We start from the raw sequence: 16,239 nt of genomic DNA, 5'->3' as shown, positions 1-16,239 counted from the left end.
GTGTGTGTGTAAGAGACAGAGAAAGAGAGATCAAGCAGAAACCCTGTAACCATTAAAAAACAAACAGCAAATAGTTTACAGAACTTTTATTGTAAAAAGAGGTCATTAATCGTTATTACAAATGAATCAACTAACACTCAAGTTAGCAATCAGTAACACATTTATGTTTTTTTTTAATATGGCATAATTTGAAACCTTTGCCTTCTCAGCATTTAAAAAAAATTAATAGAATTATCAGCATGTCAATGGTCTCTTCAAGTGTAGCACCTTAACAACAGTTTTACTCCCTTAAAAAAACAGTCATTCAGAACTGGTAGAAGTTCACCTTTTCATCATTAAAACAATAATACAGCTTTATTTTGGTTTTGTTTTCATAATGCAAAAAGAATACATGTAGGCAGACTTCCGAATATTGCACACTGTGGATAGTCTCTGTTTTGTGGTATTTTCATTTTTTTCCCAGGTGCCTGGTAGTGACTCCCTAAAGTCTTGCATTTATTTATTGCGCTCCTCTTTGCCATTGCAATCACTTCTCGAATGCTGTCCTTATTTAAACAAGGACCATCATGCCTCTAATGGGGTCCTTCCTTTGTCACCTACCTCCCCGTGGCTGCTTGTCGGGTGGAGGTCAGTGCAAAGGAATGAGCACACAGCAGGAAGAGGCAAACTTCTGTTTATTGGAAAGATACCATCTGGTGGAGAGACTGAGTAGCTGCGCTTTACTGGGAATCAAAGTCATGGGTAAAATGGATGGTTCATGGTTGTTATGTTTCTCAGTGAATTTTCCAGTTTCCCATTCAATGGAAAAACTAAGACCCTGCAAAGTACCCAATAATACTATACCAGGAAACAATCAGCTCTATAAAAACATCAAAATATCTTCTGTCAAAAGCATTTAATGAAGATGTATCAAAAAGACAAGTATCTTTCAGAGAAGTAAAAATAGATCATTTCATGAATTATATATTCAATAAATAATATTTTGTAATATAGTGTTATATAGTTTTAGTAAAAAATATTTACTGAAATTCCCAAAGCAATTTAAATAGAACAGTAACAAATGCACAATTTAAAAGTCTAAACAAAAATTCTATTGACTTAGTTTTCTGAGCATCGTTCAGATATTAATGATACTGAATATATCCAAATGGTTCACATACTGCTATAATTAATAATACTCAGAGGTCAAAAGGCTTTCTCCCTTTCCATTTAAAAACTGCACTCAGTGTTAGTCAATTCCTTTTTTTCAATATAACTTTTTGACTTTATAATCTCTTAGGTATCTAGTTTTCCTATCACAGCCAATCATGACAATATTGAATATGAATTGCATTTTGTATCGATTTTCTTAAAGAGTTTCAAGTGACTATAACAGAATGTGGTCACATTTTGGTGCAGTTGGGTTTCTGCTACATCCCTACTTCCTATTTTACACCAACCTACTTTGGGATCCTAGTCTCTGATTTTCCATGTATCTTAATGCCAGAGTTCCTCTCAAATAAAATAGGAAATACATTAAACTGACTTAAGAATTATAAATACTTACAATGAAATAGTAATATTAGAGGCAGAGATAGTCTTATACTTATTTAAAAATTACTTGCACCAGGTGCTGGTGGCTCATGCCTATAATCCTAGCTATTCAGGAGGCTAAGATCTGAGGACTGTGGTTTGAAGCCAGCTTGGGCAGAAAAAAATCTCTGTGAGACTCTTATCTTCAATTAACCACTCAAAAACTGGAAGTGGTTGGGCTGGGAAGTTGGCTCAGTGGTAGAGCGCTTGCCTTGCATGCATGAGGCCCTGGGTTCGATTCCTCAGCACCACATAAGCAAAAAGAAAAAAGCCGGAAGTGGCGCTGTGGCTCAAATGGTAGAGTGCTAGCCTTGAGCTGAAGAGCTGAGGGACAGCACCCAGGCCCAGAGTTCAGGCCCCACGACCGGACCAAAAAAAAAAAAAAAAAAACTGGAAGTGGCATTGTGGCTAAAACTGGTAGAGTGCTAGCTTTGAGCAAAAGAGCTGAGGGACAGCACCCAGGTCCTGTGTTCAAGCCCCATGACTCCCCTCCCCCCCAAAATTATGTGCATTATCTCCTGTATTAGCAACCTTTGGTCCAGTGCATCCTGGTGCACAGGGCATATTTAACAGGGTGATAGTTGTGTGGCACACAGAAGTAAATGCATCCTATCATTCCAGGACAGCAGAGCTTGTCTGGACCAACTGTCTCCTCACTTTCCACTGGGCTATAAATATCCTGGTATCTCTTTAGCCCACTCAGGTACGTGTATGCAGAGGACAACTGTGTAGAAAATGGGTAAAAAGTCCAATTAGATCTTCCCACTGAATATTTTAAATCTAATAGTGATTGGCGTTTTTTTTTTTTTTTTTTTTGTCTGACATGAATTTTACTGTTAGAATAGCACAGGGTTTTTTTTTTTTGTTGTTGTTGTTTGATTATTACTTATTACCTGCTTAGCTAAGTTTAGTCTTTTTATTCAATCTTTCAGGAGGTTTAAATAATTGAAAATTGGTACAGATTATAAAAGAAGATGACATTTGAAATCCCATATCTACGATGTGCTGTGAGACAAATTAACTTCTCTGTTCCTCAGTTCCCTAATGGGAAAAGATCGAACAGTAACACCTACTTTAGAACTGCAGTGCGAATTAGATTTTAAACATGCAATGCCTAGGACACTATCTAGGAACTGTAAGGTGCTCAGCGAATGGCAGCTATCATTGTGTTTTAGTGGTTAGTGTTTTAGTGTCTAACACTTTGTGAGCACTTAATATTAACCATTATTTCAAATAAACAATATATTGCAGAACAGGATCTTACATGTATTAAATTCCTTAATGACTTCACTTGCATGGAAGGGTATGGCTCAAGATTAATGCACAAGATTAATGTGCATCTTTCCTTTTAGCAGCCAAAACAGCAGGGACCATTGATGGAGTATCTTTTAAATGTCTCTTAGGGTCTATCCCCAAAAGCTGACTGATGATGAGTCTAACTAGTTTGTTTCAGCCCTTTATCTTTCAGATAAGGGATAATAAAATTTAAAAAAATACTTCTTTAAAGATTAATTTTATTAACTAAGTTACTTAAAGAACTATCTTTTGAAGATCAGTGCAACTTAATAAAATCTATTAGAATTCAGGCACTGAAAAATGTCTTAATTATGGAGACTACATAATACAGTAGTGACCTCCAGATAAAATAATTATGAGTTATCACAAACTCTGTAAAAACATGATTTGCATGCATATTTTTTAAAAAGGCAAGATATGAATATACTGACGACCTCTAGAGTTCTTCTAATGTGTGTTTCCACAAGGATTGTCTGAGATCTGGCAGCCCATGTTGTGGTTGGTTACTTGCACCTTGAAGAGTGTCCCGTCAGCACACATGCAGAGCTTGAAACGCACCCAGTCACCCACTGGCTGCTCTCCACTGGACGAACTAGGTAGACGGCTTGTGCTGACCATCACAGTCCCATTTAGGATGATGCTGTTTTCCTGTGGGGAGGATAATGATATGATTTATTTACCTCCACAAATATCTACACAACAAAGGTAACTAACAAAACTTACTGGAATGTTAACAAGAAAAGAAGTGAGAGAGTAATGTCATGACCAAAATCAAGCACAGCTGACAACAAAAACCAAAACTAGTATCAAGATTCAACTAATTAATGACTTTGCGACTCATTCTGTCCTTACTGTATGTCAACAAAACAGCACCTAACTTGTAACTACTAGTTAAAATGACATCTGACTCCTAAGTGTATTAAAAAAGTGTTGTTGAATGAAGTCTCAGATCATTTTCCCTTGCTAACTTCTAAGAGAATTAAGTTACTAGTTGATAAATTTGTGACAATGAGAAGAAAAGACTATCTTAGAGGAAATTAACTTTAATGGATAGAAATAAGTTAATAATTTAGAAGGCAGCCAACTCAAAGAACACAGCCTGGAGGTTCTCTTTTTCAAGCTCACTCCTCAAGTAACTTTTTTTCTTTCTTTTCTTTTTTTGGTATGTGCCAGTACTGGGGCTTGAACTCAGGGCTTTGAGCTTGCTCAGCTTGCATTCTACCATTTAAGCCATGCCTCCAGTCCAGCTATTTGCTGGTTAAGTGGAGATGAAGTCTCTTGCAGACTTTTCTGCTGCCCAAGCTGGTTTCAAACCTTACTCCTTAGACAGGATTGCAGATCCTTAATACTTTCTTTTTTAGGTAGTACCAACCTGTTTTCTTCTTCCTTCTCCCCTTTCTTCCTTTCATTCATTTAACAAATAATTATCAAGTACCTACTATGTGTCAATCCTAACTGTAGGGTACACTAGTAAATAGGTTAAGTAAAATCTAAGTTCTGATATAGCTGATGTTGAATGGGATGGAAGCAGATAATAAACAGATGAATGTGTAGAAACATATAGAACACTGGATGGGACAAATGCTATGGGGAAAAATAAAACATGGTTAGCAGAGAAAGGCTGGGGGGATTCCATTTTCCAGAGGGTTGTCAGGGAGGTCTTTCTGATGAGGTCATATCCAACAGGAACTGGGAGAAGTGAAGGAACAGGATATGTAGGTAACTGGGGAAGGGTGCTCTGTGCAGAGGAAACAATGCATGCAAAGGCTCCACAGTGATGTGCCTGGTTTTCTAGGCATGGTACAGAGGCCAGTATGGATGCAGCAATGAGAATAAGGGGGACATCTGGTATAACTGTAACAAGAGACAAAGAAATAACTAGGAACCATAGCTCTACATCCAGGGAATGGATTTTGAATTTTATTTGAAATTGGATTGGAAGTCATTTAGAGGTTCAAATAAATAAAGTGAGAAGATCTTTTTAACTGGTCACTCTGAGCCAGGAATGGTGGTAAATTACAAGTACACATTTATAATCTAGAAGTCTGTAATCCTAGCAGTTGGGAGAAGATTAGGAGTTTTAGGCCAGCCTGGGCTATAAGGGCTATTGAGGTTTTTGATTTAGGCCTGTTAGATTTCAGATACCTGTTAGGTATGGAAGGAGACAGGTAAGCAGGTAATTGGGTGAGTGAATAGTAGTTCAGAGGAAAGGTTCAGGCAGCAGCTCTAAGGCAGTCATCAGCTAACTCATGATGTTTACAGGAATTAGAGAAAGTAGGTTATAAAGTAGTAGAATTGATTCACTTATTATGTAGTGGTAGTCCAAGTTGAATACCCTTTATCAGAAATGACTGGGACCAGAATTTAGATTTCAGTCTTTGTACTTTGGAATATTTCATAAACTTTAGTGGCTGAGAATTCCTAATCCAAATTTTCAGTTTAGGAATAAATCTGTGTAGAATAAATGTAATTCTTAAGGGTCTATTTTTCAAATTTTGTTCCAGTGCTGCCATCTTGTGGTCACTGAGTTTCACTTTCTTTAGTCTTGCACAGCAGGTGACTATGGTGAATACTACTATTTTGGTGATGAAAAATTTTGAATGTTCTCACCACAAAGATAAATATTTAAGATGATTTAAGATTCACATCTGATCATTGTACATTGTACCTACAGATTAAAATATCACACATTACACTTCATAAATATGTACACTGCAAGTCAATTAAAAAGAAAATGTAAAAAATAAAATTTAAAAAGTAGCTTGATAAAACTCTTCTAATGATTAGCTTATATACTTTCACTATTGGTATTAGCTGAGTTATAAAACTAAGTCTCTTTTCAATTCTGGCTCCTTTTCCCTTAATAGTGAAGAAACTGATATATGTATATGTGTATTTCCATATTTTAACATTTCTCTTGTTAAGAACAAGGTAGAATGGCATGAGAATCTTCCTGTGGAAAGAATGAAAGGTTTAGAAAACTTTCCATAGTCTCTATGCAAATGGCACAGAACTGTTGCTAATTTCTAGTGCAGAAAGCAGCCCTGGTCCCTGGTCAGGCTGTTCATCCACACATCTCTCAGAACAATGGCTTCATACACAATGCAAGTGACAAACTGCTTAGCACTGATGTGGAACTGACAAGAGCCACACTGGTTCATCATTATAATTTAGAGATGGAAGTCTCTGCTGTTTATGAAACGGAAGTGACTACTTCACTAATTATTTGTAAGAACTGTAAAACTGAATTTTTTTACAAAAGGAAGAATTACTTCTAACCTTAGGCTAAGGGGCTAATGCTTGGCAAGGACATCTCTAATTAGCTTTAGATATGTCGTATACAGCATTTGCCCAAAGAAAGGCATTTCAAATAACTATGTTTTGACCAGAATTGGGAAGGGTATAAAATGTTTAGACTTATGTCTCTCTTGTACAAAGTAGGTATGGAACCTGCTACATTCAGATGTAATTTGTGCAACATAAAGAATATTTCACTTTCAACAACACCAATAAAGGCAGAGATATTTTTCCTTTTAAATTAATACATGGCTAAATACAAACATATTTTATATATTTGCTACTTGTTTTTTCACATCATTAGATATGAAACTCAGAAAATAATATGAAAAATCTTTATTTAAAACAACAACTTCAGGGCATAGTCTTATCTTTCAGAATTCTCTTTTAGAATTTTTGGATTTTACTTTTGTGATTTTAAAATGAATAAATATTATTGACATTTTTGACAAGTCTTTTAGGTTATTATAAATATATATGTCCTGAAAAATAAAAATTAATATATTTCACAAATTGATTTATAATTCTTTCACTAAATAATATATTTTGAATATTTCTCCAGGATGGAAAAATATACTCACTTTTAACAATTGCAATATATGAACTTACCTATTCAAGAATTTAATATTCTCCTAAATTTTTAAAATAAGTAAATACTCACAGCTTTTTTTTTTTTTTTTTTTTTGGGTCCGGTTGTGGGGCCTGGGGCTGTCCCTCAGCTCTTCAGCTCAAAGCTAGTGCTCTACCACTTGAGTCACAGTGCCATTTCCGGCTTTTTTCTTTTTGCTAATGTGGTGCTGAGGAATCAAACCCAGGGCCTCATGCATGCAAGGCAAGCACTCTACCACTGAGCCACCTTCCTAGCCCCTACTCACAGCTTTTAATTCCATGTTTCCACCCATGTGAAATTCAATGGTTTTTCCCATGATGAATACTCCTTCATTTCCACGCACAATAGCACGCCCATCAACTTTTATATTTAAATCACTGGTAGCATTGCTGGTAATCTAAAAATTAAAAAAGAAATACTGAGAAAAATTTCTAAATTAATGTGTGAATTATTATCATAGATAGAGAAATAAGCTTTGAAAAGACATGTTCTAGAGATAAGTGATAATTCTCACACAAGCTAGTAATGACAGGTCTAGTACTAACCCTTTTCAGAACATATTCTTTTATGCCAGTGTAAAAATGGTAAAACTCTCCTCCCACTTTATAATTTTAGGCAACAATTCTCTTTTATTCATAAAAAGAAGAAAACAAATCATACCCTTTCAGTAGATGCTTTTTGAACGTTCAAACTCTTCACTCCGCTTGGCAAATGAAACTCATGAGTTTCATAGTCTGTGCTGAACAAGATATTTTGAGTCCTGGGGTCGAAAAACTGCATTCCAATGTCACTTGTGATAGAAGTTTTGTTCTTTTCTACACTGAGCTTTGTTGTCCCTTGCTGAAAAACAATCTTCAGAAAAACACTTTATTACGAATTTTCAAAGAATATGGTATCTCAGATTCACGAACATTATTTTTAAAAACTACAATAAGACAACTTCAAATATTTTAAATTATAGCTCCAATCACTTCAGAGAAGAGTTCTTTAAAGTGAAGACTTACATGCTTATTTGCTTATATAAGAGCCCAAAAGTACTGATAGGAGAACATAGGTCAGTACCTAAGATGGCCAGGGGAGGAGGTAAGAACACTTGCTTGAGATTTTACTCAGTTAAAAGCCTACGTGAAGCTGGGCACTGATGGCTCACATCTGTAATTCTAGCTGCTCAGGAGGCTGAGATCTGAGGATTGTAGTTTGATGCCAGTCCAGACAGGAAAGTCTGTGAGACTATCTCCAATTAAGCACCAAAAAAAAAGCCAGAAGTGGAGCTGTTGATCAAGGGGTAGAGCACTAGCTTTGAGCACAGTGCTCAAGCCCCAGGATGAAATTTTAAAAAAAATTCTTATGTGATAGCAGCTACTTATCCTGGCTTGCCACTGAGTACAGTGGCTGGTTATCATTTAGAGTCTCATTTAAAAACAGGGTTTTCTAACCTAGGAAGGTGCTTTTGCAATGCTTTCCTCAGATGTAAGAGAAAAGAATATTCTATCTATTTTAAATACTTCTGTATAATGACATCAAATTGCATCTGTCAAGGATACCACTGAATGTGATCTAGAAAGCATCTATTTTTAATAGATTATGAAAACAGCAATGTTAGCAAATGATGAATATTTATGACAACTACTACAATGATGAACATATGTATACAATTTTTTTCCTAGAGGAAGACATCTAGTTCTAGTACTCAAGTCCAGATTTTTCCAAAAATTGTTTTCTAATGCTTTGCTTCTATTCACATTATACTTCAGATAATATGGTGACTTACAGGCTGGTTGTTGCCAGTGATGACCAAGTTTTCATTTCGCCTTCCTCCTACTGTACTCTTATAAAGAGGATGAATAACTCCCATGTCAGATACTTGTTTAAATCGAAGAAGACCACTTTCATGGAACTCCATGCTGTCACAGCCATTTGGTCCAATGCGAATCACAGCCCAGATGACAAGAGTTATCTGAAAAAGAGCATCCAAGTTCACTGTTAACAGGCAGTGTATACTTGGCACACCTGGGAAGCAAATAGAAAAGACAAGGGCCAAAACATTAAAAGTGTTCAAAATTATTTTATCAGTGAGATGAACATCAATTGATTTTCTACTGATAAGATATATTAAGCAAGGTGATTATTTGGAGATGAGTCTCATGGACTTTCTTGCCCAAGCTGGCTTTGAACCATGATCCTCAGATCTCAGCCTCCTGAGTAGCTAGGAATGCAGGCATGAGCCACCAGCACTCAGCTAAAATGATCTTTAAGTCTAAACTTCTCAAATAATATATTCCTTTTTCTTTTCTTTTTTTTGCCAGTCCTGGGGCTTGAACTCAGGGCTTGAGCACTATCCCTGAGCTTCTTTTGCTCAAGGCTAACACTCTACCACTTGAGCCACAGCTCTACTTTGGGTTTTTCTGTTTATGTAGTACTGAAAAGTTGAACCCATGCTAGGCACTCTACCACTAAGCCACATTTCTGGCCCAACACAATCATTTTATTTTTCTCTTTCAGCTAATCTTTCTGGAGTCCCCATCTTTCCACTGCCATTTAGCTCCATTAGGCTCCTGCACAGGTATAACTGAATTTTCCCTTCACTTTCACATTGGAACTTCCTTCTTTCTCCTGTGTAAAATAACCAGTTGCCTAAATCTGTCTTTTTAACTTTCTTGGTTTTCTCTGGATAGAAAATTTAGGCTCCTTTGAAACAATGCATGAGGAATAAAATGTTTTGGAGCATATGTATGGCAAGAACATATCCTTAATCTCTGACATCTGACAGTGTGGCTAAGTATAAATTTAAAGTCTTGAATTATTATTTTTTGAACATCAAGCCATTACTTTATGGTCATTAGGTTTTCAATGCTACATCTGAGAGTCTGATAACATTTTGATTGTCCATTCTTTATATGCAGCCTGTATTTCTCCATCCTAGAAGACTTGGAAATTTACCACTATTCTGGGTTTTCTTAGATTTCATAGTAATGGTCTGGATATGAGACTATTTTAATGTATTATGTTGGACCTCAAATAATAGTTTTCAATCTGATCTAGAAAATTTTCTTCATTTCATTTGGTAACTCTCTCCAATGTTTCTTCCACCTGAACTTTCAGAATCTCCTATAAACAGAAAGCTCCCAGATTCTCTAATTTTGTTGAATCTTCTGGAAAATCTCTTACTATTTATCTTCCAATGTCTCCCATTGCCTATTATTCCCCTCCCTCTTGCCCTTCCCCTTTCCTATCTTCCCTCTCTTGCCTATTTATATGAGTTCTTCCTTATGTCCTTAATCACTTCTTTAAAATGGCATGTTATTCTGGTTTCATGGGCATAATATCCTCTATTTCTCTGAAGATGCTGATTTTAGGTTTTCTATCATTCTTTCCTTTTTCTAAAGGGAAAATCCAATTTGGATACTTTGGTTTCTATCATTTTTCAAAAAAAATCTATTGATGCCTTGCTGAGTGTTCATACTTAACAGTGAGGTAATAAAAATGCATGGACAATTCTCTGTATGTGGGTGGGGCTTGTGAACGGTCTGCTTTACAATAGGGAACAACAGTGGGCTTTTTCATGGGCACCCGCTAAATCTGACAACCATCACCTGTTTTCTCTAGGTGCCTCCGTCCTCCTGAGAGCTTCTTTATCTCCTGCCTGCTGTCAGGGGAGCTGGAGGTAGAGGATGAGGACAAGGGAGAGCTGGAAATGGAGCTTCAGTGCTCAGCCTTCAGACTAACCTACAACCCACCCTGTTGTCCTTTGCATCAGGCAGAAAGAACTCTACCTGCTCTTGGGTATTCTGACTCTCACCGATTTGGGACGGGGTTTGGAGCGGAAGCTTCCTAAGTGCTGCCTAGAAGTGGGGCAGCATGGGCATCTGACTATCAGAATTTCCAAAGTCCTGTTTCAGTTCCTGACTACTCTTGCCTTTCCAGGCACTTCCAATTCCTAAGGCTACTCATCAACACAGCCCACAACCCCTCCGCAACACACAAATACAAGCAGCTTCTCCTCTCTGTGAAGTTATTTGCCAGATCTCTCCTCTTTTTTCTTCAAATATTACAGTTTAGTTTTCAAAGATACTTGTATTTCTTGACATTGTTACATTAGGATAACCTTTTTAAGAAATCATTTCTATCCTTTTGTTTAGATAGAAATGTCTTTGTTCTGACATTTTATACCCAGGAGTTTCTTATAAAACACATTGATAAAATAAATTCAGAATATATGCTCCTAGTTAAAGCTATTTATAGTACTATGAAATCTATAGAAACAGTTCTTATTTTAGTGAAAGCATAGACAAAAGAGTTTTAGATAAACATAAAATAGAAAGGTTGGCTAGAAAGCATTAGAACAAATAAAATAAATGAAATCACTTTTCAAGTTGCTCCACATTGAAATCCAATCTGAAAATATTGATCTACACATAGAGAAGAGGGTTTCAAAATCAACCTTTAGAGATCACAACCTCAAATTCAAAAGCTTCTACTTTTAAAAAGTGAACATCAAGTTGGGTGTCAGTGCTTATGCCTATAATACTAGTGACTCAGCAGGCTAAGATCTGAGGATTGCTGTTTGAAACCAGCCTGGGCAGGAAAATCCATGAGACTCTATCTCCAATTACCAGCAAAAAGTTGGAAGTAAGGATCAGTGCCCAGGCCCCAAGTTCAAGCCCTGGTACTGGTACAAATAAGGTATATATCTTTGGAAATGGTGACATGCCAAGTCTACAACCTCTGTATACAACAGCCTACCATATCTTTTCCCTTTTTAAAAAGGGACTTATGACTACAAAGTACGAACTTTCACCATCAAAAAGTTTACAAGTTTAAAATCTGAAAAGGAAATACTGACTGTAGGAAATGCTGAATAAAAACAGAAAACATTATTTTTAGAAGAGGTAGTAAAATCATGGCAAAGTTTTTCTCTATTACAACTTTATCTTTACCAATAGTCACATCCCTTAAAGGGAAGAATCAACCAACATTTTTTTTAACTGAGATTAATTCATGAAAATATTAGCCTACTAGGTTTAAAATTTAAAAATGTACCTTTTATTTACTTATTTTTGCAGTGTTGGAGACAGAAGCTTTGAAGTTTTTATTATATAAGGTATTAACTAAATCCAATAGAAGATACACATATATAAATTAAAAGCAGAATATAAGACAGTCCCAAAAGAAGTTATAGAAACAAAGTTCAAATTATCACTGTTAAAAAAAAAAGATGAAAATTCCTCATAGTAGTCAAAAAAAGAATATTTTGCCTCATATACTCACAACTAGATTGATGACAGCCAGGATAAACAAGAGGACAATCACACAGATGGCTAGGTTGCCTTTTCTCCCCCTCAATCCGGTTTTATGCAGCCGATCTTCATCAATTGGAATATATCCGGCTTTAAAGTTACTGTTGTGCTCTTTATTGACATTTCTTCTCTCAACAGCCTTCTCTCGCATGGATTTCTTTACAGGCCCATTGGAACTCTGCTAAAAATCAAGCAAAATGGAACAACAAGCCACTCTTTTTAATGCATTCATGAAGCTCAAATTCATAATGAAGCAGCTGAACTGGTGAATGTCCCACTGACAACTTGAAGGTTACATTGAGTTGTGGTTTCAAGTAAGGACATTAATGAGCGTAGAGGGATGGCACACAGACCCTCTGGGTGACTGACAACATGTATTTCCTCTTTGCTTTCAATAGACCTACTGTCAGTAATGTGTACAGCTCATTTCTAGACACAACTGACACTATAGTATGTACACTATAGTTTTTATTAATTATATATTTTTACTTAAATGTATTTTTTCATTTATATAGGAAGAATTTGGAATGCTTGACACAGTTTGCTGGTCATTCTGAACCAACATACAGATTTGGGAATCCTGAGCCTAGAGCATATTGTAACTATGAGACCACATCACTGGGAAAAATAGGATAAAAGGAAGAGAAGAGCTAAGAATCTAGTTAGTTTCAGGGAACCTTAAATGTGCAAGAATACTGGAAAATGAGATATAATGAGATATTGTACAGAGATTACAGTATGATTTTTAAAAAGTAACTTCATGTTTGTTGCCAGAGCCAGTGGCTCAGGCCTGTAATCCTAGCTACTCAGGCGGCTGAGATCTGAGGAACACAGTTCAAAGTCAGCTTGGGACAGAAAAGTCTGTGAGCCTCTTATCTCCAATTAACCACCAAAAAGCTAGAAGTAGATGTGTGACACAAGTGGTAGAACATCACCCTTGAGCAAAAAGCTAAGGGACAGTGGCCATCCTCTGAGGTCAAGTCCTGGTACGAGCACACGTGAAAACAAAAGTACCTTCATGATTGTCAAAGATGATTTTTTGATAACAAATCGGTAAGAAGGGAACAGACAGCTCTGATACTAGTATGTGTACCTCTATGCTCATGTCCAAAAGGATGCAAAAGGAAAGAGACAATTAAAGATGCAGAATTAACTGTCAGAGAAAGGCTGTGATTTAAATCACCCCTCCTCTAACTTGGAAAAGATTTGCATGTATAATAGCAGAGGGTAGAAAAAGCCAAGGTGAATTGCTGTAGTTTAGATTTCTTAAGTGTCCCGCAAAGGATCACGTGGTACAGGTTTGCTGCTCAGCACACAACTATAACTGGGAGATAGGGCCTAGTGGGGTGTCTCTCAGTAACTGAAGGTAGACTCTTGGAGGGGAAAGTGGGTCCTCCTGCTCCTATTTCTCTCTTTCTCTAGCCATAACTGAGCAATTTTGTTCTGTCACACATTCCCACCAGGCCTAAAACCATTGGAGAAATTGCTGATGGATTGGGAACTCTGAAGCCAAAACAAACAAATAAACAAACAGTTTTCCTCCTGTAAGTTGATTATCTCAGGTATTGGTTATAGCAACCGTTGACTAACACAGGGTAAAGATAAAAGATTTCAGAGAAGACCAGTACAATACGAAAGACAAGATCTTTCACGAAGCAGGAAATCACTAGTGAATAAATGTCAATCCCTTAGAAAAATCGTTCCCAAGGTCAAACAGAATATTGACGACTCGGCGCCTGTCTGCTTTTCAAACCATGACGAATGCGGCTTTATCCAGAGAAACGACCCTACTCCTTATTTAAAAAAAAAATCACTTGAGAAGGGATTATGAAACTTACTTTCATCATCATAAATCGCGCCCAACAGTGCCTGCACCTGCGTGCACACGGGCATGGATAAGCATGCATAAATATACCTTGATGCATTTTTTTTTTTTCTGGAAACAATCTCTAAAACGGCTCTGAGTTACAAACTGACGACGTATTTAAAGCACGGGCTCAACCTGCACTGGACAGGAGTTTGACTCGGGTAACTAGATCTCGGAGGAGTGGCGAGGGAGGGGCGGTCTGGGCGGGCCGCAGGCCGGGGCCCCCAGCGCCACACCCAGCAGCAGCTGACGGCTCCCCGCGGTGTCCGCCAGCCTCGGGCGGGGGCCCGGGTTATTTTTATCCGCCTCTCCGCGGAGCGCGGGGCTGGGCACGGCCCGGCCCGTCCAGCCTGACCCCGCTGCCTGGGCCGCAGGGACGGCGGCCCCCCGCTCGGCCCCGCCGAGGCCCGCGGCTGGCTCGCTCTCCCGGGCCGCCCGGCAGCTCTCCCGGCCTTGGGCAGCATCCCTTCTGCGGACGGCTCCTGCCGTTCTGCCCTGCGGAACCCGGCCCCCCCCCGCCGCCGGCCTTGGCGTCCCGGTCTACGAAAGCCTACGGTCAGTCGGTCCCACGGGCAAGACCTGGCCTCTTCCATGCTCCCCAGTCCTGTCCACGGCGGGACTTACAGACCTGCTCGGCCGCCGCCGCGGCCGCCGCCGCTGCCGCCATCTTCCCGCGTCTGCCGCCGCCGCCGCCGCCGCTGAGGTGATCCCGCCCCACTGTAAGGCACGCCACGCCTTCCGGGCCTGGCCCCGCCCCTAATTTGCAAGTGCGCCTGCTCCTCATTTCTTTCCCGCTCTCACTTCCTCCCCCTCCCCCCCCCCCCCCCCCCGCTTCAGCCCCTCCCACCCATCTCACACCTCCATCCGCCCCCAGTCTCAGCCAAGCCCCACCTCTTTCTCACACCTCCGCCCCCACCCACTCAACCCTCACCCAGCCACTTGCCTTGCCCATGCCTCTGCTTGCCCCGCCCCTGATCACACCTCTGCCCCACCCATGCCCGTATTGCCACCGCCTCTTCCCTCAGGCCCCGCCCCTCGTAGTCACGCAGGCCCCTCCCACACACGGCCCCGCCCATTCCCACAACTCCGCCCCATCCTCACCCGCTTTATCCCCGCCCTCTCTTTGCATGATGGCCCCATCCTTGCCCACAACCTCATCCCTCTGCCCGAGGGAGATTCTGGCCACTACTGGTCGTCGTCTCCAGGTGGGTGAACCATCAGGGGCTGGGGAAGCCACGAGCCCGCGGGCCGCTCCCAGAGTCCCTTGAAAATACAGAACGTACCTCTCCTCTGGCCCCCAGGGTTGGGGACATCCTGAGCTGGGAGTTCTCAGGGCTTCCTAGGCCCGGACCTCCTTGGCTGTGGTGTGGAGAGGCCTCCGCGGGAGGATGGGGGTGAGGAGAGCGTTAACAGAAGTCAGCAGTTAGGAATTAGCTAACATCTTGAAAACACTCTCAGCGTGCGGGACCGCTGCTTAACTTTGGAGGGCTTCTGAAGTCTGCTGGTGGCGCAGGTGTTTTCCTGTACTATATTGTCAGTACAGTGTGGGAAAGTGTTAATGGAGCTTACTAACTTCACAGACATTTACTGCACACAAAGAAGCCACCATTGGTGCTAGTAACTGAGTAAAATTTGGTTGTTCCTTGTGAATATGATCCAATATATATTTTCAGCTGAAAGGAAATACAGTGAAGTGAGATTCAACCAGGATTCAAAAGGTGTTCATGCAGTGAATGACTTCTAGAAAGCACCGTCAGGCCCCAGGGCTCTCTAACTCAGCAGGAAACTTCCTTTCTTCTGGAACAAGGTAAATTTTACTTTTGGAAAACCAAAAGGCTTATTTCATTGCTCTGCTGTGAAGTTTAACTTAGTCTGTCACAGTCTGTAAAATGCCTTCTAGTCTTGTTTTCATTCTCTTCCCCTGATTTTGGCAAAAGTCATGTTGTGAGCTACAGCAGAAACACAGACAGGTGCTTGTATCCTTTAACAATGTCAGAATGTATTGAATATTAACAAAGCCACATGCTACATCAATTTCATTGGCTTTATTTATCAAATACCACTGAGTTCACTTGATAGCCATGAATCATTGGCAGGTTTCTTTTGTCAATTCTTTCCTAATATTGGTCCTCAGATTATATATTCAACATTTCACACAATAACAGTGTACAGGTCACCGAATGTCTGTGGAAGGGTTAAAGAAGCTATAGTGTTCCCAGGGGCTGTACTGAACTCAGAGATAAGAACTGATACCAACACAAGGAAATATCTCTGGAGGGGACCAGGTAAGTTTTAGGAAC

General features: G+C 39.5%; 1 protein-coding gene across 2 annotated transcripts; it reads right to left on the bottom strand.

Annotated features, from left to right (window-relative positions):
- Positions 1–71: 71 nt before the first annotated feature.
- Positions 72–14,643, bottom strand: Sgcb (sarcoglycan beta). Of its 2 annotated transcripts, none has more exons than XM_070013150.1 (6): positions 14,568–14,643; positions 12,044–12,253; positions 8,547–8,732; positions 7,436–7,627; positions 7,041–7,172; positions 72–3,516 (listed from the first exon to the last, which is right to left on the bottom strand). In XM_070013150.1, the coding sequence occupies exons 1-6, from the start codon at positions 14,604–14,606 to the stop codon at positions 3,316–3,318; spliced, it is 960 nt and encodes a 319-aa protein (XP_069869251.1). In that variant the 5' UTR covers positions 14,607–14,643; the 3' UTR covers positions 72–3,315. The 2 variants fall into 2 exon arrangements, with proteins under 2 accessions (XP_069869251.1, XP_069869252.1); XM_070013151.1 differs by having other exon boundaries at positions 12,044–12,250.
- Between the last annotated feature and the right edge of the window lie 1,596 nt (positions 14,644–16,239).

Source organism: Dipodomys merriami, unplaced genomic scaffold (genome assembly GCF_024711535.1).
Source record: "Dipodomys merriami isolate MVZ:Mamm:240054 unplaced genomic scaffold, mDipMer1.0.p SCAF_9, whole genome shotgun sequence".
Taxonomy (NCBI): domain Eukaryota; kingdom Metazoa; phylum Chordata; class Mammalia; order Rodentia; family Heteromyidae; genus Dipodomys; species Dipodomys merriami.
This window is presented reverse-complemented; position numbering and strand designations above follow the sequence as displayed.

Bases quoted from the DNA above. Each gene is read 5' to 3' on its own strand.
- Sgcb (XM_070013150.1), bottom strand. From the start codon at position 14,606: ATGGCGGCAGCGGCGGCGGCCGCGGCGGCGGCCGAGCAG. The intron at 7,173-7,435 runs GTATGATTTGTT...TTTAATTTTTAG, and splicing joins AAAAAGCATCTACTGAAAGG to ATTACCAGCAATGCTACCAG. The intron at 3,517-7,040 runs GTGAGTAGGGGC...TCCTCCCCACAG, and splicing joins GAAACATGGAATTAAAAGCT to GAAAACAGCATCATCCTAAA.